The following is a 23525-nucleotide window of genomic DNA, read 5'->3' on the forward strand; positions in this document are numbered from 1 at the left end:
GTTTGTCAGGCCAAAAGGAATTTTATGATTAACCTCAAGGCCTTATTACATTATGTCTTGGAGCAAAGGAGTGATTTCAAAACCTGAAATTTTAGGGTATAGCTGTCTTTGTTTATTCCACCAGGGACCTCCCTGTCTACCTAGGGACATGCTAAGTCTCCTGTATCACTAGCTGGTATCGGTTTTGCTAAAAACTTGTGAAAATGATAGGCATACAACAGAAGTTTGAGAAACATCACCAGATAAAAACTTACTAGAAACTGGCTTTAATACTGTTATTTCTACATATCGCAATTTTAAATATGAGAAGGGAATTTGACTTCCACCGATAGGCCATAAACACTAAGTTTGGAAGATTTATTCTTTTTCAAGAAAGAGCCAAAAGAAAAAACACATGAGTCTAAGAATCCAGAAAAATTATGCAGGATCCAAAAGTATAAATTGAAATGCCAGCGTGTTCAGTAAGATGCATGAAGGTATGGTTTATGACATGTGAAATAGAAAACCAGAATATTTTGAAGGGTAAAGAAGCCAATTCAAGAAAACATTAGCAGAATTTAAATCCACATTGAATTTAGTAAAAAAAAAAAAAAAAAAAAAAAAAAAAGCTGATGCCTTAGGAAATCAAATTTAGTGATGAGGAAGAAATTTTCAGAATGCAGATAAAAAAGAAAGAAAACAAAGATGCGCTAAGGGAGTTTAGAGAAGAGACAGTATATGGATAAATTGATATTTCTAATGGACCAAAAATAGATAGCAGAAAATTTTTCTGAGTTAAAAAAAGGTTCTTCATATACGGAGAAGAAAGAACTCACTTCATTCTAGTAAAAAACCAAGGAAAGAGACATCTTAGATACATTCTAGCAAAATAATTGAACTTTAAAGATTGGAGGAAAGGCTCTTCACTCCAATATTAGATACCAGAAGATCATGGCATCTACTGTGTTTAAAAAGAATTGAAACAGAGTTAAGGCATCAAGAAATTGAATTCATTTTATAATCACTGATAATATGCATGAAATGTTTAAAATTGTAAACATGGCTATAAAGGGAATGTAAGTGTGTTTTTTGTGACCAACAATCTATGGCATTGAAAAGGAAGCAATAATTAATTTCCAGATTAATAACTAAGAAATAAGTAAGAAAGGTGGTAGACATGTTTTGAACTCAAATGTAAGGCACTCCAAAGATCTTGATACTAGATATAAGTTAAAGAATGTTGTTGGACAACTTAAAGTAAGCACTGATAGAAGAACTAAATAAGGTATCTCCAGACAACTGGAAGAAGGCCATGAAAGGGAAAATAATTCAGTCATAGGTTAGGTTGAATCATATGACAGCCTGTGTTCAACTCTTATGTCTGACAAAAATCACAATTTTATTTAGTTTAGCCTTATAATATGGCTCATTTTATTTCTGCTTTTTAAAAAATTACTGAAGCCCCTGTACGACCCCCTCCCACCTTTGAGTTTCTCAGGTGTAGGTGCCACACTTATACTTTGAATTGTTTGTGCTTTAGCATGGCGCTTAATAATCCTATATATAATTTCAGTAAGAATTTGTTTTTGCAAAGCTGACTTTAGGAGGAATAACATGTTAGTTGATGATATGGAATTCCATTACCACTGATTATAGAGATGCCTTTGACTTGTTGCTGAAACCTGGATACTTAATTTTTTCTTTCTAGAGACACAAGAAGGCAGTAGAAAAAACCCTTTACTTAATTTTCATTTACTCTTTGAATAGAAGTCTGGAAGTGTCGGGAATGGGAACTGATCTCTTATAGCAGTTTAGAGGTTAAATGATGGAGTTTCAAGGTTAGGACTAGGGAATTATATTTGTCCTAAATGAAGGTATTATTTATTCTTCATAAATTGAAACTTCATTGTCCAGATGAGTGGTAAACAAGATACTTTTAAAGCAGCAGCTGATTTCCTTTTCATAAGAAAATCCAGCCAGCCTAACGCCATATATAAAATGCAGTCATGTCTAATTTTGTAAAGTTAGGTGAATATGTTTAATAAATAAGAGCTTTCCTCCACAGTATCTACATTTTGAAAATTATGATCAAGATTTATCTAAAAGAAAATGTGCATATTCTCTCCTTCCATTGACAAGCAGCTTCTAAAAATGTTAATTCAAAGATTAGTTTTCTGTATTGCAAACTATAGTTAGATAAATAATGGTTACTTTGACAATCCACAGTTACTGCTTTTTTGACAAGTATGTATGTTTTATTTAGTCAGGTATACTCTGAGGCTGGCCTTCTCTGTTGGGATGGGAAATTAGTTCAGTAAAAAAGATCATAAGCAAAACAAGATTGAGAAAAAGTTCAGAGATAGCATTTACATAAAAATCAAAATATGTAAAACAGTACAGTATACCATTCATGAATGTGTACACATTACAATGATAAATGCCACCTTCCAGAGAGTGCTAGCTATGGGGAGAGGGAGAAAGGAATAGTTTTATTTTTATTTCAAAAATATGTGAAGCAAATAATGGCAAAACATCAAGATGTGACAAATACAGAAGGTACATACATAGGTATACGAGTTTGGACAATTAATTTCACGAACTCGTCCTAGAAAAAGTGCTACACACCTCATTGCTGAATATCCCTATGGTCATCGTCGAAGTACTCCCCTTGGGAAGCTATGCACCGATGCCAGCACCTACCATCCTTCAGAGCAGTTTTGGAACTCTTTTCCTGGAATGGCCATCAGCGCTGTCATCGTATTACCCTTGATGTCCTGAATGTCATCAAAATGTCTTCCATTCAATATTTCCTTTATCTTCGGGTAAAGAAAGGAGTCGCTGCAGGGCCAGATCAGGTGAGTAGGGAGGGTGTTCCAATACAGTTATTTGTTTCCTGGCTAAAAACTCCCTCACAGACAGTGCCATGTGAGCTGGTGCATTGTCGTGATGCAAGCACCATGAATTGTTGGCGAAAAGTTGAGGTCGTTTAACTTTTTCACGCAGTCTTTTCAGCACTTCCAAATAGTAAACTTGCTTAACTGTCCAGTTGATACAAATTCATAATGAATAATCCCTCTGATATGTAAAATGTTAGCAACAAGTTCACGAGTTAATTGTCAGACCTCTTATGTGTATTCTACATTTCAGCATTAGAAAGGATTCATGTAAAGTATTTAAATTTAAATTTAAAGTATTTAAATTTCCCATGTACCCACAGCTTATGTTGATTTTTAAAAAGATACATTAGAACCAATTAATTGGGTGAAATGATAGTTGGATTAGGTTGTAATGTTACTACTAATGCAAACTGGTCTAGTTCCTAAACTTAATCAAGAGCTCAGTATTGAGGTAGAATTATTTTCTTGCCTTGAAAATAAGAAAATGTGAAATTTGTAGCTTATTTTTCTCTTATTTAGGTAGTTGATAAGGTGATCAGTAGACATTATTTTTCTCTTAAGTTTAAAAGAACTGTCTTCAGTATCTCATACATATTTCAACGTGTACCTCAAGTACTCAATTTAGTGTAGGAAATAGAACATCATACCTTTGGTGTTCTCAGTGTGTTTCTCCCCAACATTATCCCCTGCCCCCCACATCCTGAATTTTGCATTTCATGTTAAGTGTAAAGAGCAGGGTACCTCAAAATCAAAATCAAGTAATAGTTAGACTTTTTTGGCGATAAAATGTACACAATGTCAGTTTATCAAAATGTATTAGGTTGGTGCAGAATTAGTTGCGGTTCAAAAGGTTAAAAAAAAAAATTGCAAAAACTGCAATTACTTTTGCACCAACCTAATACTATTCTGTCAGTATACAATTCAGTGTATTAAGTACACTCAAAGTGTTGTGTGGTCATCACTACAGCCCACATCCAGAATTTTTTCATCACCCCAAACTGAAACTCTGAACTCCTAAAACACTCCCCAGTCTCCCCTTCCCCACTCTCTGGTAACTTTTCTACTTTCTGTCTATGAACTTGCCTATTCTAGGTACCTCATAGAAGTGGAATCATACCATATTTGTCCTTTTGCGTCTGGATTATTTCACTTAACATCATATTCTCATGGTTCATCAATATTGTAGCATTTGTCAGAATTTTTTAAGGTTGAATAATATTCTGTTGTGCTAAATATTTAACACATTTTTCCCCCATTCATCTGTTGATGGGAGCACTGGTGTGTACAAGTATCTGAGCTCCTGCCTTCAGCTCTTTTGTGTATCAGGGAGTGGAATTGCTGGATCGTGTGGCAATTCTGTGTTTAGTTTTTAAGGAGACAAATGGCTGTACCATTTTACAGTCTTAACCAAGTTGGTTTACTGGTAAAGGCTCCAATTTTTCTGCATCCTTGCTAACACTTGTTAGTTGCTAGGTGTTTGTTTGTTTGTTTTAAATAATAGCCATCCTAATGGGTTTGAAGTGGTACCTAATTGTTAGACATATTTCAAAGGAAAAAAATTGTGGATCCTTAGTGTGAAAATTATTAAAATGTTATACATGTAAACAGAAAACAAAATATATATTCCTTGTGCTTTATAGATCTTACACAAGAATAAAATCAAAACAGACTTTCAATTTAAATGCAAATTAAGACCAACTGAAATCAAATTAATGTTTACCCACCAGTCTAACCAAATTATTGCAGTCATTCTTCCTTTATGAATAACTTAGTCTTATGAGAATGTCTTTTTCAGTTAAAAATTATAACTGTGTACATTTTATCTTTAATTGGCGAAAGAATTCAGAATAGATAGTTGACTGGGAAAATTTGCTGACATAAGGACATGCCAACCTACCTGCAGCCAGAATTAATTTATTAACAAAATAGTTAATACATTGAATTTATATATTTCCATTTAGGTTATAGTTTGGTTGCTAATGTAATTGAAAAAGCAAACTGCTTTGTGAAATCTTTTGGTCATCTAGTTGAGCCAGAATATACATACATAAATTTGTAATTAATTTAGAAAATTAATTTAGAATTCTTTTACCCAACCCTGATAGGTCTGTAGTCCCAAATTAAGAAAATGGTAACTTCCTCCGATATCTTCCACAGTCTGTTTTCACTGCAGTGTAAAAATGGTCAAATGTGAATTATATTCATGAATATGTATAGTGAATGTGGCACATAAAAATAATGTTCTTATTTTGTGTAATTATTTGCACAGTTTTGAAATCTTACATGCAGTATATTGATTCCTCAAAATAATTTGTAGTCGACAAAGATGGTATTTCCATTTTACTGGAAAGGAAACTAAGACTCATGTCAGTTACTTTACTAAATAGAAGAGTGCAAAAGAAGTGATAAGCATGACATGTGAGTGGATTATTTTGGAAAATGTTGAAATACAAGATGGATCTGAATGGCTTTGGAATTTGGATTTGATGTAATAGAGTATTTTTCAAATTGACTGCTTATAAGAAGTCCTTGCCCTGGTGATGGATGACTAGGCCTGGGGTAATGCCCTAGAATCCTTGCTTACCAAGGGCCCCAGAAGATCCTTACAATGAGGCAAAATTGGTTAATTTTACACGCATTATTTCTGAGTGGGACTTGGTTTTATAAAAAGTGTTTTGGGGAACAGCTGGGTCTAAAGGATAGGTTCAAATGGGAAAAGAGTAATTATTTAGACAGTAGCATATGTGGTAGTTGTACCTTTTACTTGTTTATGATGAGATGTAGAGAATGATGGAATTACAGAGATTGCCTGAGGAAGACAAAGAGAAATAGGGAAATTGAAGTGGATAAGCTGACTGTGGAAGATACTTTGTTGGGCTGGGGATTTAAAATGCTCATTAGACATTTATAAATATTAATTTGAATTCCAGAGTTAGTAAAACATACTAAACTAATCAGACCTCGCCAAGCATGAAGATATCAAGTGTTTATTCTCAATATAAACCTCTGTTAAGACAGGTGCATCTGTGCAAATTAGGCTTTCTGTTTTTGTTTTTCTTCACTTTTCAAATCTTACTGCTTTTTGAATTCTTGGTCTCCTGGTAAAGTTGAAATACAGAGGGTGCCAAAAAAAAATGTATACATATTTTAAGAAAGGAGATAAACTGTTAAAATTGTAATACTCAATATATACCGATAACAAAAGATGAATACAAGTCATGCCATTTTTGGGCATCCCTGGTGTTTATTCCCTGTCCCTCTGTGGGTATGGGAACGAGGGAGGGGTTAAGATTGAGCGGATAAGGAGAGAATCCTAGAAGGAAAGGTGACACAAAAGTATTTATAGTTAATATGAATGGATATGGCATACTTAGAGGCTTCTGTCCCTTTTTTTTTGTAAGATTAAAAATTTGCTTTGGTCTTTTTTCCTTAAGTGATACCTCATATGCACACTGAAAAGCTAAAGCATTGTATTCTTATTTACTGAACTTGATTGTATTGATTTCTGTCCTGAACAAAATCAAGTTGTGAATCTGAGGCTCGGAATTTTTTGAGGAGATTCTTGCTGTCTTTATGATGTGCACCCACCACTTTCCTGTAGTGGCGGATTCTTAACAGGATGAGCCACTAAATAGGATTTCGGTGCAAATAATTCCATTTGAGTTTTTCAGTTCTGTTTTGTTGGTCTCCCCTTTGGCAACCCTTCATTACCTTACTCAAAAAACTGAATACTTTTTTCCGCTATCCTCTGCAGAGTAACAGTTGTCTTTGAAGTGTAAAATCTCCCTGTTATAATGAGCAAGAAATTTTTGATCTTTGTTCCCTTCAGCTTCCCTTCTTGTCCCCTTCTGGACCTTCTTGCTTTCTTTAGAAAGTTTTAGTGTAAGGCCCTACTTGCTACAATTGGAGTTTAGCCCTCTCAGTAAGTTGCCTTTATAGTCAAATGAATCTAATCTATTTCAATAAAAACGATTTGATTTTATGTGAATGGCTAAGTAGAGGTCTGAGTTTTGCTATACAATGGATATGGTAAGGCATTTAGTGAAAATAGTTTGCCATTTTCTAATAGGACTAAACGTTTACTTTCTTTTTGTGACTCAGCTATTATAAACATCTGGTATATTTTTAGCATTAACATAAAACTTTCTATATGTACCAGGTTCTAAATATTTTTGAATTGTTTGGCTTTTGTGTCACCTCTCCCCTCACCCCCTCCCCCACCCCCAAAGTGAGAAGTGGAGAAAATTTCTTAGGCCCCAAATTTACATATTTGTGGCCTGGATTTGGAGATGAAGTGGAGGATACTTAATGATAGAACTGTATAAATTAGTACACATCTGGTTTGAGAAAGCACTCATCTTTCTTATGTAAGTAGATCATATTTTCTTGCTGCTTTAAAACCGAGAACCTTTTTGTAAATAAATGAAATGCAAATAAAAATGAGCCAATTTGGGAAGAAGGGAAGGATGGAGGAGTTAGAACAGCCAGTTTCTTTTTTTACTGTTCTTTTGATGACCTTTTTTGTCCTTCTGAAATTGGTACTATTTCAGAATAGTTCTTAGAAGACTGCATGGAGAAAGGGAAACAATGTCGTTTTTTAAATGTCCCTTTGCTCCTCCCCCCATAATTATCATATCTATTGACCTATCTCTCCATAATTGTAGCTATTGACCTGTTGAGGAAAACTGAACCTAATGTAGACTCTTTTCTCTATGGGACACACCCAGTTTTTCTCTGAGTACCAGGTTGGAAGGTCATTTTACTCTGTAGATTTGGTCACATAAAATCCAGGTTTAATATTCATATTATATTTCAAAATACTTAAAAAGTCCTGTTAATCATTTTCATTGTTAATTTTCCATCTTTCTTCAGGCCTTCAATCTCTAATTATTCTGGAGTTTTTAATAGAAGAAAAGTTTCTTATAGTTAAAAAGCCAAAGTATTTAGTAGATGGAAGTATTTAGAAGAATAAAAAGAAATATCATCTTTGAATTGTTATTAAGCAATGTAGGCCAATGAGAGATAGATATACCAGACTTAAGTAATTATTTATATGATTTCTTTTTCTCAAAATATAGAATAATTATTAACTTTTTTCCCCCGTAAATGATAACTGAAACCCATGCTTTACTGGAAAGGAGTGTTTCAAACTGCTGTTTTCTCTGCATGAAGACAAGTTTTTATTTCTATATATCCAATACTCAACAATTAGTATCACTTTAAAAGATGGAATAGACGACCGGGTCTCTGCTAAGTCAGTGTGGTACAGAAAACGATAAGGAGGGAGGACTCCAATATTGACTTAAAATGTTTTAATCAAGGAATTCCAGACACAGCTCTCCACCCATATTTTGATGTATAGACTTATCATATGTAGTCTTCATTTAGCAGTGAAACTTTGAAAATTGCTAAAAATAAAATGCTACTTGCAAGGCCAGGTATTTTTTATCTATAGATGTTAGCTAGCAGAGTGAATATTTCAGGTTTAATTAATGAAAACCAATCTCATTGTTTCAGTCATAATTTATTTGAAAGGTTTGCTTCTGGGTCTAATAAAATAATGGATAGGAAGGCATAAGAATGCAATTTAAAAAAGACTGAAATTTAGGGATAAAGAGGAAATGACTAGGGGATGTTTAAAATAAAATAACTTGTTAAAAGCAAGGAATGGAAGATGTGCAAATTGCTATAAGGCCATTGTACCAAATATCAGCATTGTGTTTTTCACCCAAGAAGGAATTGCATCAGCAAATAATCTACTGAGTACTGTTATTTGGATGGTACTGAGATGAACAATTGTTTTAGTTGTTGCCCAGCAGCTCCCCCCTCTACCCCTTAGCAGCCTGGAACTGCGCGTGTTATGGGAGGTCATGTGACAGTGAGCCTTGGTTTTGTTCATTTAGCCTCTCAAACTGTTTTATGTAGATTGAAAGAAATTTTTCTGAGTCTGTTCACATGTCAAAATAAAGTAATATTACCTAAAATCTCAGAGTTTTTCTGAGAATTAATGAGAACAGAAGTAAAACAACCAGCTAGTGAATAGCAAACACTTGGCAAATATTATTTTTAAAACCCCAGTTGTTCTTACTGGTCTCTGTGTTAATTTTGATCTATTTTACTATTGTTTTAGAAATTCTTTTGGGTGTTAAAATAATGTAGTTCTCTGATATGTTGACAAGTTATTGAAAGAAGCACTAAGTTGTTTGGATTTTGTAACCCCCACTTAGTTGATATTCTGTACTTACACAACTTTATTTCTTTTTTTCTGTTTTTCATATTTCTCATATTTAAAGGTTCTCCAACCCCTTAAAATAAATCATCAATAATTTCAAGGAGTTTAAAATCTATGATATGTAAAATAGCCTGTATTTACAGTATAGATGACTGCTAGGCAAAATTAGACAGAAGTTTTAAGATTGCCATTTAGTGTATTCTCAAGGAAAATTGGTTGTAAATAAGTAGTTGGCAGGTATTTTTACAATGAGTTTTTATGTACTATTTTTAAAAATCAGAAGGGAACGACTCTGATCTTTGCTGGTTGGTCATTATGTTTGAGTTCAGTGTTAGATTTACTGAGAGTCTGAAGCCCAATTTCAGTTCTCAAAGTCCTAAGAGCAGGCATTTCTTTTATCCCTGGGGAAATGCTAACTGCTTATTAAGGACACACATGTACTCTTTTTTTATTTAGAAAACACATTCATGGATTCATTCTACACAGGGCTGTTGAACAAGCTGATATGCTAAGATGCTAAAGATAGAACACTGGAAAAGCATTTTGTCACTGCTTTTAGCATAAGCCTCAATATAATACCTGTGATTAAATGCTTTGAAAGAGGCAAACTCATAGTTTATAAAACCATTTATCAGTGTGGAGGGGGATGATTTAACCTAGAGTTGAGGGTCAGTCAGGGAAGTTATTCCTGAGGAAATGACTTAAATTGATCTTTAAAGGATGACTGGGCATTAACTAGGCAAATAAAGGGTGATAGAGGGGCGTCCTAGATAGAAGAAACAGCATGTTTGAAGGACCTCAGTGGATAGAAGCATGGCATGTTTGAGAATGGAAAGGACTTGAGTGACAAGAAATTAGGCTTGAAGAGTGGGCAAGGGCCATGTTATATGGGACCTTATAGGTCACAGTGATTTTCATATTTATCTTAAGGGCTGTAGAAAGCTATTAAAGAATTTAAAACAGAGTTAGGACATACAGTATTTCATTGAATCTGAAACTCTAATTGTATGACACATTCTGCTCTCTGGGACGTTAATGTAGAAAATGGATATTTCTAAGAATTCAGTAAGTAGGCTTACCTTAGAATTGATGAAGGTGGTATTCAAAACATTCTGCTTGTGTATGGACCAAATGGAAAACACATTGTACAAGGGTAACATAAGATGTGTGGAAATGATTTAGGAGGTCATTGCAGGAATCTTGAAGAGACCATGCTGGCTTGAAATAGAATGGTGGTAGTAGGGGAAGACAACTAAATTTGAGTAAGTTTTCAGCAGAAAGAATTTATAAGCGTTGTGTGCTGTAGAACATTGTTGAAAACTTGGAATTGTAGACATGATAGAAAATATCGTTAAGTAGATTTTAAAGTATAATTAAAATTTAAGTAACAGTGTAGAACGATCTATGCTACAGTCTTAGATCACATCTAGTGACATATTCTGGCTAAAGTTATATATACCTGCTGAGAGAAAACATTTCACAATTGAAGGTTCAGTATGCCTTTTAAACTATATAAGGAATTTTGTGAAAGCCCTATACAGAAAATTATTCAGATTTAAAGTTAACTTTCTATTTGTACAACAGTGAATATATGTTGTGAATATATGTAAATATACACAATTTATAGTTAAGCTATTACTGTTAGGAACTATATACTACGTTGTCCTGTATAATGTATATTCTAAGTTTCAGCTACAATGGTCTGATGTATTTTCCAGCAGTTTTAAACTGTGGGTGAATAAACACATTTAAATAAATAAATTTAAATTTCATAGCTCACTGTTATTAGTGTTTTGAGTCTCCTCACTTCTAGTCTGTATCGTACATTTCCAAGTTTGCCTTTAACAAAAGGTCTTCAGCATATCAAGTATTACATGACTAGAATTATGGGTGTTTTCATACCCAGGAGCTCACTTATAGGTTATCCTGACGATACTCGTTCTTCTCTTCTTATGTGACTAACTAGTTTGTGTACACTGTGACCAAAGAATTGGGTCTTTTTTGATCCTCTCTCAAAGTACCCAGTTTTTTTCTCTTTATCATACTTAATAAAATTAATGCCTCTGCCTCTGACACTGTAGGGTCTAGGATGGCAGGAATCTTGTCTCATGTTCATCACATCTTGTTGACACAGGGTTCCCAAATATTTGTTAAAATTTAAACAAATACTTATGAATAGGTATAAACATTGCTAAAACTAAAATGAATGTTGCATGCTACACAAGAGTACTTATCAAGACAATTAAATAGGTAGACCATATATTAAAACATAAAAATTCCATATTGCATAATGATATGTAGGTGGAATATCATAATTCGTTTGGTTCATGTGGTTACTATCTTCTCATTGTTTTGAGACTGAATTACCTTTTCACAATTTCTTTAAAATAGCTTTCTTAATTCAAATATAGTAAGATTCAGTAATATATGAGGGAATCAACAAGTAATCTAGATTTGTAAAAAACGTATTGAGAAATTCTATTTATTGTCTGTAAATGGAAAAACAAACAAGCTGAAAATTTCCCCCTGTAAAATGTCATATCTTTTGAAATTTTGATGAAAAGAACAACAAAAACTTATCTTTTAAAGTGCATAGCTGAGCTTGTAAGAATGTAAGAATAATCTCCAAGGTCTAAAAACTAAAAAGAAACTTAAAACCAGAGCGGGAAAAATCTGAATTGACACTAGGGCTTTTCTGGGACAGTTGCCAGTCTTGTTAACTAAGACTCAGAGTTTTACCATCTATCTGAATATGGATGGAATCTCAAGCCTAAGCTAGTAATTGGAATTGAGATCCAATAAAGTTGTTTTTTGGAGAAGAAAATGAAATAGTGAAAGACGGACTAGAAAGTTGTGGGATACACCCGTAACTGAGGGTATTCCAACAGACAAATCACAGTTTAAGATGAAGAAACAAACCAATATGAGTGAATGTCAGTAGCTAAAACAATAGGCAAAATTAGATCCCCAGTAATTCAGGTAAAAGTGGTATTGAATTGAGCTTCTAAAAGTAAGTGATTTTAAACGAGTTAAAAGACTAAAAACGAAAACAACAAAAGCATCGAGATGGTGTAGGGGTCGGTGAATTGACTGATTTGATAAAGACCCAAATAGATCTTCAAAAAATGAAAATGCATTGCGATTAAAAACTAAATGACAAGTGCCACCTTCCTCAGTCATCTGGCCCTACGTACTTTGACTGTCCTTTGGCTGTATGTCCTCCAGGAAAGGGACGTTTTAGGAGACTAACCCAGGATGGAATTGCTCTGCTGCCATGAATCCACAACGGTATGACGTTGTGGATGGTTGCAGCCTCTGGTTAGGAATGGGAATAAAGTGATAAAGGGCTGTGAAAAGGGGCTTTTGTGGAACTTTGAGAGAGGCCAGTCTTGCAATGATAATTTGGAGCAGGACTCAGAGAGGGAAGAAATTCTGAGGAGGACGCTGGGAAAACCTTTCTGTTCATGAACCAGGCATGGCCTGGGGTGTGGAGGTTTGGGAGATCATTGCCAGCTGAGCTGCCAGTTATCCTGGCTCATTCAAAACCTTGTCCATAGGGTTACCACTGAGTGGGGAGGGGCAGTCATTGGGCTTGGTGAAATGGCAGAAGTCCTCCACTGAAGCTTTCCTTAAGTGCCCTTTCTTTTCCCTCCTAGCTGTGTTTACGATGCTGGTAGAGACTGAGTGGTGACCGAGTTCCCTTCATCACACCCCTCAGGGGATGCTTTTGGTGACTGACTGCTTGACTTTCTTGTCATTGCTTTATGGATGTTCAAATATATACCCCTCCCATCGATAGACCTGCCTTCCGAGACTTGTGTGGTCGGTTGGGTGTGTGCTTCTAGTTTGTGTTCATCCCTTCTTTCTGGAGCAGGGGCTGAGACCTGGCCATATGTGCTGTGCAGCCCCACCTCCTTTAGACTTCAACGTGTAGTAGTTAAAAAAAACTTAAGAGGTAATAAGCATATTAGATACCATGGAGAGAAAGAGTGAACAGGAAGGTAGATCTGAGAACATTGACCAGAAGATAGCAGGGAGAAAGAAATGGAATATTAGACAGAAGGACAGAATAAGGTCACACACACACACACAACACCTACAAACACACATGCAAAGAAGAGGATGGAGAATGGGAGGAGGCAGTATTCCAAGAGATAATAGTTACGGATTTTTCTGACTTAAAAACAAATACTTGAAACTTGGCTTAAAAAGCATAATTACCCCCATTGTGTATAAATAAAACTAGATGTGTGGTAGTGAAGGTGTAGAACACAATTAAAAAAGAAAAAACTTGAGAGCAACCAGAGAGAAAATACAGATGTCGACAGCTACAGTAGACACCAGAACACCGTGAAACAACGTGTTAGAAGTGCTGAAAGAAAAATAAACCAACCTAGGATTCTGCATCTATTTAACCTATCATTTAAGGGTGATGATAAAATAAACATTTTCAACAACCTAGGATTGTACCACTAATGGATGTTCACTGAAATAATTTTGAAAAATGTATTTCAAAAGTGAAGAAAATTTAATCTAGAGAAGGGATAAGGAGCAAAACGGAATGTAGGTAAATAGAAGTCAGCATGTACTGTTTAATAATTATAAGGAGTAATAAGAGGATAGAACTAAAATATTATGAGAAATAATGTATAAGACGGGGACGGGTGATTAGAATAGTGATTTTTTTTTATGGTAGGCAAATTATATCTCAGTAAAGTTTTAAAAATTAATATATGCTACTTGGGGGAAGGGTTACATATCCATACAGAATACTTATACTATCTCAGTGTCATTCCAAGTAATATGCCTTTAGTTCATTAAAATTTTTGATAATGTTCTAATAGTTTTAGTTGGCTTATGCTGTAATTTCTATGTTATGAAAAAGGTATTTTCATCGGGAAAAAAAAAGCAAGATAATTTAGAACATAAAGTTGGGAAGGTTGTTACAGAAAATGGTCCTACCAGGTATGAATTATTTTAAAACTATAGCAGTTAAGATAGTGCAGGAATAGGCAGACCATTGAAACAGAATCCAGAAACAGAAGTATACTTACATGGAAAGGATGGATTGTTCATCAAATGGTATTAGGGTTATTGGTTGATACAGAAAAAAGTAGCAGCTAGTTCTTTTACCCAAGCAAATAAATTCCCAAGGCAAACAAAACAAATATATACTTTAAAAAGGAAAAGAAAACTTATAGCCTCGATGTCTGGAAGAATTACTGAAGACATAAAACCCATCCTACCACAAAGTAAAAGATAGACAAATTGAAGTACAGTGAAATAAAAACATCTGTAAATCAAAGGACATCGTAAGCAAAGTGAAAATAACAAACCACAATTGAGAAAATATATTTGTAACTCATAAAACCAATAAAAATTTGGTATCCAGAATATATTAAGAACTCCAACAAATAAGATAAAACAACAAATGATATGAGTGGGCAGCTCACAGAAGAGGAATCTCAAGTAGTCTGCAAAGAAACAGAAAGTTTCTCAAACTTATTCCTGATTCTGACAATGTAAATTTAAGCAACACGATGTGATCTTACAGCCCTCAGACTGACAAAAGTTAATGTTTGATGATACCATTGTTGATGACCATTCTATTGGGAAAGTGAATTGGTAGTCCTTTTGAAAAGTAATTTGTTGATTCCTATGAAAATTGAAGATGCCTTTACCCTATGATCCAGCAATTCTGCTAGCCATGTATCGTAATAAGTGTTCTTAATATTTTTTTGTTCCTCATCTCTTTGAAGGCTGGTGAAGGCTAGAATAGTGTTTTATTTTAAGTTCATGTAATAAAATACATAGGATTGTAATGGAAACTATATTGAACAGTTGTCAAAATTTTAAAAATTGTGATACAGTATGCATTATTTGTACCTTCTACTGGAAGATCTAATTGCTATTTTGAAGTAATCTGCAACTACTGTTTTATGACATGAAAATACCTAGGTTGTTAGTCACATAAATCACAGCTACTACTGAATGCTATTAGATGTATACATTCATAATTGAAGGAAATATTAGATTTCAATTCATGGTTAATGAAAAATATTTGTTTTTACACATGTTCACATACCAGCCTTAAAGGGGTTTGTGGACCCCAAGTTTAAGAAAACCTATGTCCTATAGACACTGTTAAATGTATGTCCCAGGAGATTAACATGCAACACCATCGCAGTATTGTAGTAGCAAAAATTCATCAGTGGGATGTCCAACCTGTGCCGGAACAAGGACCTGTACTGTACCCTTGCAAAAAGGCCGTGAAGCAGATGTTGCTCATCCTCTTCCACCTCCTGCAGCACCAAGACCGCGAGGTTCTCTCTGACGTCTGCTGGCCCTCACCTACCTCACCGATGGCAGCAACAAGCGCATCAGCCAAGTGGTTGACACGGGGTTCCTGCCCAGGTTGGTTGACCTCATGGCCAGCTTGGAACTCAACGTCTTGACCCCCTCTCTCTGCACTGTGGGGAACGTCATCACGGGAACAGACCTTCAGATGCAAGTGGCCATCGATGCAGGCATCCTGAGTGTGCTGCCCCGACTCCTGAGGCACCCCAAGTCCGCCATCTAGAAGGAGGCAGCCTGGGCCCTGAGCAACATGGCCGCGGGGCACATCCAGCAGCTGGTTGCTTGCAGTGTGCTGCCTCCCTTGGTGTCTCTGCTAAAAAATGGAGATTTTAAAGTCCAGGAAGAGGGTATCTGGACAGTGGCTAACTTCACAAGTGGGGGCACTGTGGACCAGCTGATCCATCTTATCCACGCTGGAGTCTTAGAGCCCATGGTGAATCTGCTCACCATCCGAGACACCAAAATTATCATCATCAACCTGGACATCATCAATGTTCTCCTCCAGGCGGCAGAGAAGCTTTTGGAGAAGGAAAGGCTGTGCCTTCTGATTGAAGAACTTGGTGGGGTTGATAGGATCGAGGCTTTGCAACTTCATGAGAATCATCAGGTTGCCCTGACTACTTTGAACATTATCGAGAACCACTTTTGTGAAGAAGAAGAAAATGACATGATATTACCAGCCCTGGACCAAGATAATGAATTCTTAAAGCGCTTAACAAAAAAATTCCAAAGCTCCACAACTTCGAAACCAAGGACCAAACTCTGAAGGGTAACTTCTTTAAGAAGCAGCACCCTGTATCTTGGTGGACCACAGTTACAGAGCTTTTTAAACTGAATGTTAAAAATTTTTTGACATTTTCACCTCTAAAAAAAAAAATTCATCAGTGGGAGATTATATAAATTGTAATCAGACAATGGATAACTGCATAACAGTGGTAATGAATGGAGCCACATTATAATAATACGGTAAATATGTTGTAATGTCTCCTGGTATACCATCACGGGTGATTGCAAACAATACTGAGTGAAAAAACCAAGCTTCCAAAAAATATATACTCTGTAACATTATTTTATGACATTTTAGCATTTCATATGAAGTATAAAACCCTTATGGGAATGGGTAATTCAGGGTAGTGGTCATTCAAGTTTAAGGAATAATGATAGGAAAGACAATTTAATTACATAGGGTCTTTAAATTATGTCTGTAATGTTCAATTAAGCTGTATGATGGATACTTTATTGTATGCCTGGAATATTTTGTTAAATTATGTATTACATGTTTTGACAGAATATTGATATGACAGAGATAGTTTCAATTTTAATTTACAGGACAATTCAGAGTTCGTGTATAGGGGACCTTGTCAAGGGAAAAACACATTGCTTTTACCCAGTTCATCTCAGATAGGAAGAGAATTAACCTGTGACGTGCCAGGTGCTTTAAACACGTGATGAAAGCATACCTAGTAGATTATTTAATTCTTGCAGTAGTCCTGTGGGTGAAGGTATATATTCATTAAGGAAATACTAACCAAAGCAAAGACAGAACTGGAATTTATATTTAGATCTTTCTGCCTCCAAAACCCATACTTGTTTCATGTTATTAAATGCCTATCTTTAACCATAGATGACTTATTTTGGAAGTGGTAAGTTAACTAACTGCACCTACAAAATGAGACTGTATTTGAGGCATACATTAACAGTAATGGTGATATTAAAATAATCTCAAGCATGACTTTATAATCTGCAGTTTTCTTAAATACACTTTAGCCTGTTCTCATACTCACATGATAGGCTAATGAAGTTTTTAGGTATAGTATTCTTGTTTTATTTTGTTGATAATTATAATTTGATACATGTTTGCCATCTAAATTTAACTGTAACTTGGGGTTTTATTATTTTAAACCACATTCTGTTTTGGTTTTTGATTTCAGGATCGAAAGTTAACAAAGTCTGAGAGGCAGAGATTTAAAGAAGAGGCTGAAATGTTAAAGGGTCTTCAGCATCCCAATATTGTTCGATTCTATGATTCCTGGGAATCCACAGTAAAAGGGAAGAAGTGCATTGTTCTGGTGACTGAACTTATGACATCTGGAACGCTTAAAACGTAAGTCCATCAATATTATAAAAGCTGACCAAGAACTGTGAGAGAACTTGAGTTTTCTTATTTCAGGCCTTATTAGTCCTACTTTTGTTGCCCTAAGGAGGGAGCAGTCCCTCCAAATGTTAGTATATTAGCGTATTTTTCTGCCCACAAAGTCCTCTGGTGTATAAAGTGCTTTGATAATTACTTATTGTAAGTATTACAATGAGAAGCAGAATAAACCTAGTTACTTTAAGTCATAGTACTTGGTGTATCTCAAGTTGAGTGGCTCCATACTGCAGCCTGCGGGCCAACTGCAGCTCTCAATCCATTGTTAATTGGCCCGCAGCAAATTCCAAAAATATATTTAGTTTACTTAAATAAACCAGGTGAGGCAATACGTACTTCACCTCGAGTGAGTGGCCCAGCTGTTTGTGTATTTTACCACATATGGCCCTTGGTGAAAACCTTTGAAAAAAGTTTGGACAACCCTGGGCTCAGGGATCAGAAATCAAATGATGACAAGGTAGCCCTCTAGTGGTGAAAATGAGGTTGAAACAGAGAAGCTTTACCCATTGACGCTTATTTTATCACCTTGTATTGGGCACTTTTTGCTGCATCTATTCAACTACTGTATCTAATGCACATTGTATTTTGAAAATTATCACTAGGTAATTTCATTTCCCATAGCATGAGAAATTGAATCTCTTTCAGGAATATAGATAGGTTAAATGCAGAAATTCCCTGTTCCTTATTATAGTTCTAAGGTAAGAGTTGGAGTATGCCTTTGGAATCTCAGGTGTCTTAAGAGTATCTATTTGTACTTGGAGAGGAAACTAGTGTAAATTACTTGGTATCAATTTTTTATTGTGGAGGAATTCGATTTTTAAAAATTGTCTCTGTAGAGTATATTTATTGTTTATTACTTTCTTTAGTTGATGCTACTGAGCTCATTAATTCTAGATCTTTGAAACATGGTCTGGTATCTCCCGGATGTACGCACTTGCATGTGCTCTTGGATGCTTAAAACTAACATGTTGAAAAGCCAAAACATGCTAACACCCTTAGCATAATCATCCAGGCTTCTTGTTATTTATATGTCTGTTTCTTCCACGAGACTGTGCTCCCTAGCACTATTCTTGAAACTTGATAAAAATTTGAATGAATTAAGGAGAATCATGTGATAGTAGTTGTGTGTAAATCTGCATCTTGAGGTTCTTCTCACTGGTTTGGATACTCAGCACTCTTGCAGACATACCCTTCAAGAGGACCCTACAATAGTTTACTTGTTTTAAAAACTGTAATGAGGGGCGTGGATAACATAGTGGGCTAAGCTCTGTGGGATGACCTCCCCCTACCAACAAACTAAAATGTGGAATATAATGAAAACTCCCTCAATATATATCCAGGCTTCAAAGAAAGAAAGGGTAACCTCCAGATAACAGGCAAAGAAGAAGTAACTCAAGGCCAAAGCAGGAGCTGATGCCCTGGCATTCTTTTGGGATTTTATGCCACTTATGGGCTTGAGGGTTGGATACTAGAGTTTTAATGTCCATGCCAGCACTAAAGACCTTAGAACTTATTAGAGAGGGCAACTGGAACTTAGCCTGTGTCAAAAAACGGAATTATCCATGAAAGGGAGAACTCTACCCCAGCCCGTGAAAGCTATAAGGAATTTTGTCCCTCTGCCCAGGACTTTGGATGAAAGGGGAGTCTCTATGAAAAATGGAAATCTCAGCCTAGGTCATATGTAGATGGTTCTGTCATATAAATTTATACTACCTACTTGGTGCAGGAATCCCAAGCCTAGGAATAAACATTGTGATTTTTCTAGAATCTAACAACAACTCCCAGGGACATTTTCACACGTCACAGTATCCAGGGACAAAACAGTTTCCAGTGAAAGTCACCTCACCATTTAATTACAAAACACACCAGTAAAGATGACCAGATGCAACTGGAAAATAGCACCATAGGAATTACAGATATTATAGACAACTCTGAATATGATTATGAGATAAGTATGCAGTTATAAAAAGATTTCCGTAGAGGTGTATGTAGCTATGTAAAGTATATACAAGCATATAAAGTGATAAAAGAAGGACTAGAAATAGAACTTCATCAAAAAAAGTTTAGGCATAATTAGAAAATATCCAAAGAACTAGAAATAAGAATAAATTATTAAAATGAAAACTTCAATGGTTAGGTTAAACAGCAGACTAGATTGAATTGACAAGAATAATATGAAGAAATCAGAAAGCAGAAAAAGATGGAAAATATGAAAAAAGACAAGACATGGAATGAGAAGACATTAGATTTAATTACCACTTTAGACGGAAAATAATGAAGAGAATTAGGAAAGACAATATTTTAGAAGAGGATGGCTCAGATTAAGGATGTATGTGTAATCCTAAACAAATAGATTTAAAACAAGTCTGTATTTATACCTGGAAGAACAGAGGACAATTTGGAGCATTGGTAGCATTTGGAGAGGCAAATGGGCCGAAAGGGATGGGAATTAGTTCCAAAATATATGCTTTTTGGACCTTTTAAGTTTCTACCTTTGTTCCACATATGTATAAATGTTTAAATTGAAACAAATAAGCACCCATACCTGAAAAAATAAGATGGAATATATGGGTTAGAAAATTTGGTACAGGTGATGGAAATAAAGTTAGGTTCTTTTTTAATTGAGGTGAAATTTACTAACATAAAAGTAATCTTTTTAAAGTGTACAATTCATTGGCATTTAGTACATTCACATTGTTGTATAACCACTACATCTACCAAGTTCCTGAACATTTTCATCACCATCTAAAGAATATCACATGCCCATTAAGCAGTTACTCCCTATTTCTCTTCCCACCACAATGTATGTTGGTCATGAGGAGTTGCTTCTCTTGCTGATTTCAAGATTGTCTTCTTGTCTTTGGTTTTCAACAGTTTAAATCTAATGTGTCTCATTGTAGATCTCTTTGGATTTTGTTGAGCTTCTTGGATGTATAGATTCGTGTCTTTTAGCAAATTTGGAAAGTTTCTGGCCATTATTTTATCAAATACTCTTTTTGCTCCTTTTCTCTCTTATTTGGGACCCCCATTTTCTATATGTTGATCACTTTGGTGGTATCCCACAGGTCTCTTAGGCTTCGTTGATTTTTCTATTTTTTCTTTCTGCTCAGATCAGTTTCAGTTGATTTGTCTTCAGGTTTGAAGCTTCTATCTTCTGCCTGCTCAAATCTGCTTTTTAAACCCTTTATTGAATTTTTCATTTCAGTTATTGTATTTTAGCTCTAGAATTTGCTTGGTTCCTTTTTATAATTTCTATCTGTTATTGATATTCTCTGTTGAGCTAAAATTTCCTATACTCTAATATTTGGCAGCCATTGTTTTTAGCATTTAATCTTCCAGTTTTGTGGGATATGTTGTACCCTAATTACGCCTATTTAACCATGGGTTGGTTGTCAGTTTATATTAAACATTTCAGCATTGAAAAGCTGATTGGGAGCTATGGTTATGAGGCTGGGCTTTTCAACCATTAGGCTTTTCTTCAGTGTGATTGGGCATGAATGAGCTGTAATGAAGTACTCAAAAATACTGTATCAAGAAGATCATTTATCTCTCTTTTTACCTATTAATTTTGTCTTTTCTGCACTAATGATGCCTGGTTGCCACTTTTCTTGTTTGATTGTGGTGGTTTTAGATAATGTTCCTATTTTTTAAATAAAATAATAATACTACAATTTAAAATTATTTTTAAAAATGTTTAAGGAGGCATAGTTGACATAACAACATTATATTAGTTTCAGGTGTATAATGATTTAATATTTGTATACATTGTGAAATGATCACAGTAAGTCCAGTTAATATTGTCACCATACATATTAACAGAATTATTTTTTCTTATGATGAAAACTTTTAATATCAATCTTAGCAACTTTCAAATAAGTAATACAGTATTAATAACTATAGTTGCCATGTTGTACCTTATATCCCTATGACTTATTTATTTTATAACTGGAAGTTTGTACCTTTAACTCCGTTAGCCATTTTTCCCATCCCACCCCTGACTCTGGCAACCACCAATCTATTCTCTGTATCTGTGAGCTTGTTTTGTTGTTGTTGTTTCTTTCATTCTCTGACTTATTTCACTTAGTGTAATGTCTTCATGATTCATCCATATCGCAAATGGCAGGATTTCATTCTTTTTTTATGGCTGAATAATAGTTTTTGTAATTTTTATTTTGATAGCAGTTGAGAAGACAATTAGCACTTCCTCCTGACTAGGGTAATTTTAAAGGTCTTTATCCAAGTAATAGGATTTAAATTCGGCTTTAAAGGATAAATAGATTTTCTGTAAGTGGAGAGGTGCTATGGGAATTGTGTAAAAGTAAAGAAGAGAAGGTTAGCTGTAGGTTGACCCTTTTGGTTAAAAACAATGTTTATAAAGAGGAATAATGACTAAAAAGATTTCAGTACGTATGTTGGAAATGTAGAGAGTTTTGAATGCAAGGCAAAAGATTAGTCTGTGCTTTAACTTAAGGATGGTAGGGAACCATTGGAAATACTCTGATCCACCAGTGATACAATGCGTTGAATAATTCTGAAAACAATTGAGTACCCCCTAGGTGCTAGGGACTAGGTCAGCATTCCGTTAGAGAGACTTACCTGATGGTGGTATACATAGCAGATCAGAGCGAGAGTTGCCGGCTTAAGAATTCAGCTGCCATCTCTGTCTTGCAATAGTTCTGTGACCCCGGGGCCACTGTCCTCATCAGTAAAAAGAAAACTTAATACTCTCTACCAAAGTAGAAGTGACTTTGGTTGTTAGCATTACCTGAAATGTATGCCAGGTCAAATGTTTTAAAATCCAGTGTGTTTAAAATTGAACTTCATGAAAATTAAAAACTTGTGCATCAAAATATATTATCAACGGAGTAAAAAGGCAACTCACAGAATGGGAGAAAATATTTATAAGTCATACCACTCAATAGGGATTAATATCTAGAATATATAGAGAAGTTCCTAAACTTAACAGCATTAAACACCAATGCAGGCGGCCGGATGGCTCAGTTGGTTACAGCGCGAGCTCTGAACAACAAGGTTACTGGTTTGATTCCCACATGGACCAGTGAGCTGTGCCCTCCACAACTAGATTGAAAACAACGAGCAGCTGCTGAGCTGCCAGAGAGGTGGCTGGATGGCTCTGTCGGTTAGAGTCCGAGCTCTTAATAAGATTGCCAGTTCAATTCCCGCATGGGATGGTGGGCTGCGCCCCTTGCAACTAAAGATTGAAAATGGCAACTGGACTTGGGGCTCAGCTGCGCCCTCCACAACTAGCTTGAAGGACGACAACTTGGAGCTGATGGGCCTTGGAAAAACACTGTTTCCCAATATTCCCCAATAAAAAATTTTTTGAAAAACAAAAAACCCAACTCGATTCCAAAATGGGCAAAGGACTTAGATAGATTTTTTCCAAGAGAGAATACACTAATGACCAACAGATACACAAAAAGATGCTGAACGCCACTAGTCATTAGGCAAATACCAATCAAAACCACAAAGAGACACCACCTCACACCTATTAGAATGGCTATTATCAAAAACACAAGAAATAATAAGTTTTGGCAAGGATGTAGAACTACCATATGATCCAGCAGCTCCACTTCTATATATTTAACCAAAAGAAATGAAAACACTAACTTGAAAAGAGATATGTACCCCCATGTGCATTTCAGCATTATTTACAATAGCTAAGACATGGAAGCTACCTAAGTGTCCATCAGTGGTGAATGGATAAAGAAGATTATGTGTGTGTGTGTGTGTGTATACGTATACTGAAATACTATTCACCTATATGAAAGAAGGAAATCTTGCCACTTGCTTGTGACAAGATGGATGGACCTTGAGGACATTATGCTAAGTGAATAAGTCAGACAAAGAAAGACAACTGTATGATCTCACTTATATGTGGAACCTAGAA

The 23525-nt window shown here is 35.4% G+C and overlaps 1 protein-coding gene and 1 pseudogene across 23 annotated transcripts in view; both read left to right on the forward strand.

Annotated features, from left to right (window-relative positions):
* Nucleotides 1-23525, forward strand: part of WNK1 (WNK lysine deficient protein kinase 1) — a 145571-nt gene that overhangs the window by 52056 nt on the left and 69990 nt on the right. For all 22 annotated transcript variants that reach the window (XM_081059264.1, XM_081059280.1, XM_081059282.1 and 19 more), the window contains exon 2: nucleotides 17397-17569. In XM_081059264.1, the coding sequence (XP_080915390.1) occupies nucleotides 17397-17569 (173 nt within the window). The remainder of the gene's footprint in view (nucleotides 1-17396; nucleotides 17570-23525) is intronic.
* LOC308502572 (importin subunit alpha-8-like) lies at nucleotides 15325-16231 on the forward strand (annotated as a pseudogene). Its single transcript has one exon. The product of its transcript is annotated as an importin subunit alpha-8-like (transcript).

Source organism: Rhinolophus hipposideros (genome assembly GCF_964194185.1).
Source record: "Rhinolophus hipposideros genome assembly, chromosome: 9".
In the NCBI taxonomy this organism is placed as follows: domain Eukaryota; kingdom Metazoa; phylum Chordata; class Mammalia; order Chiroptera; family Rhinolophidae; genus Rhinolophus; species Rhinolophus hipposideros.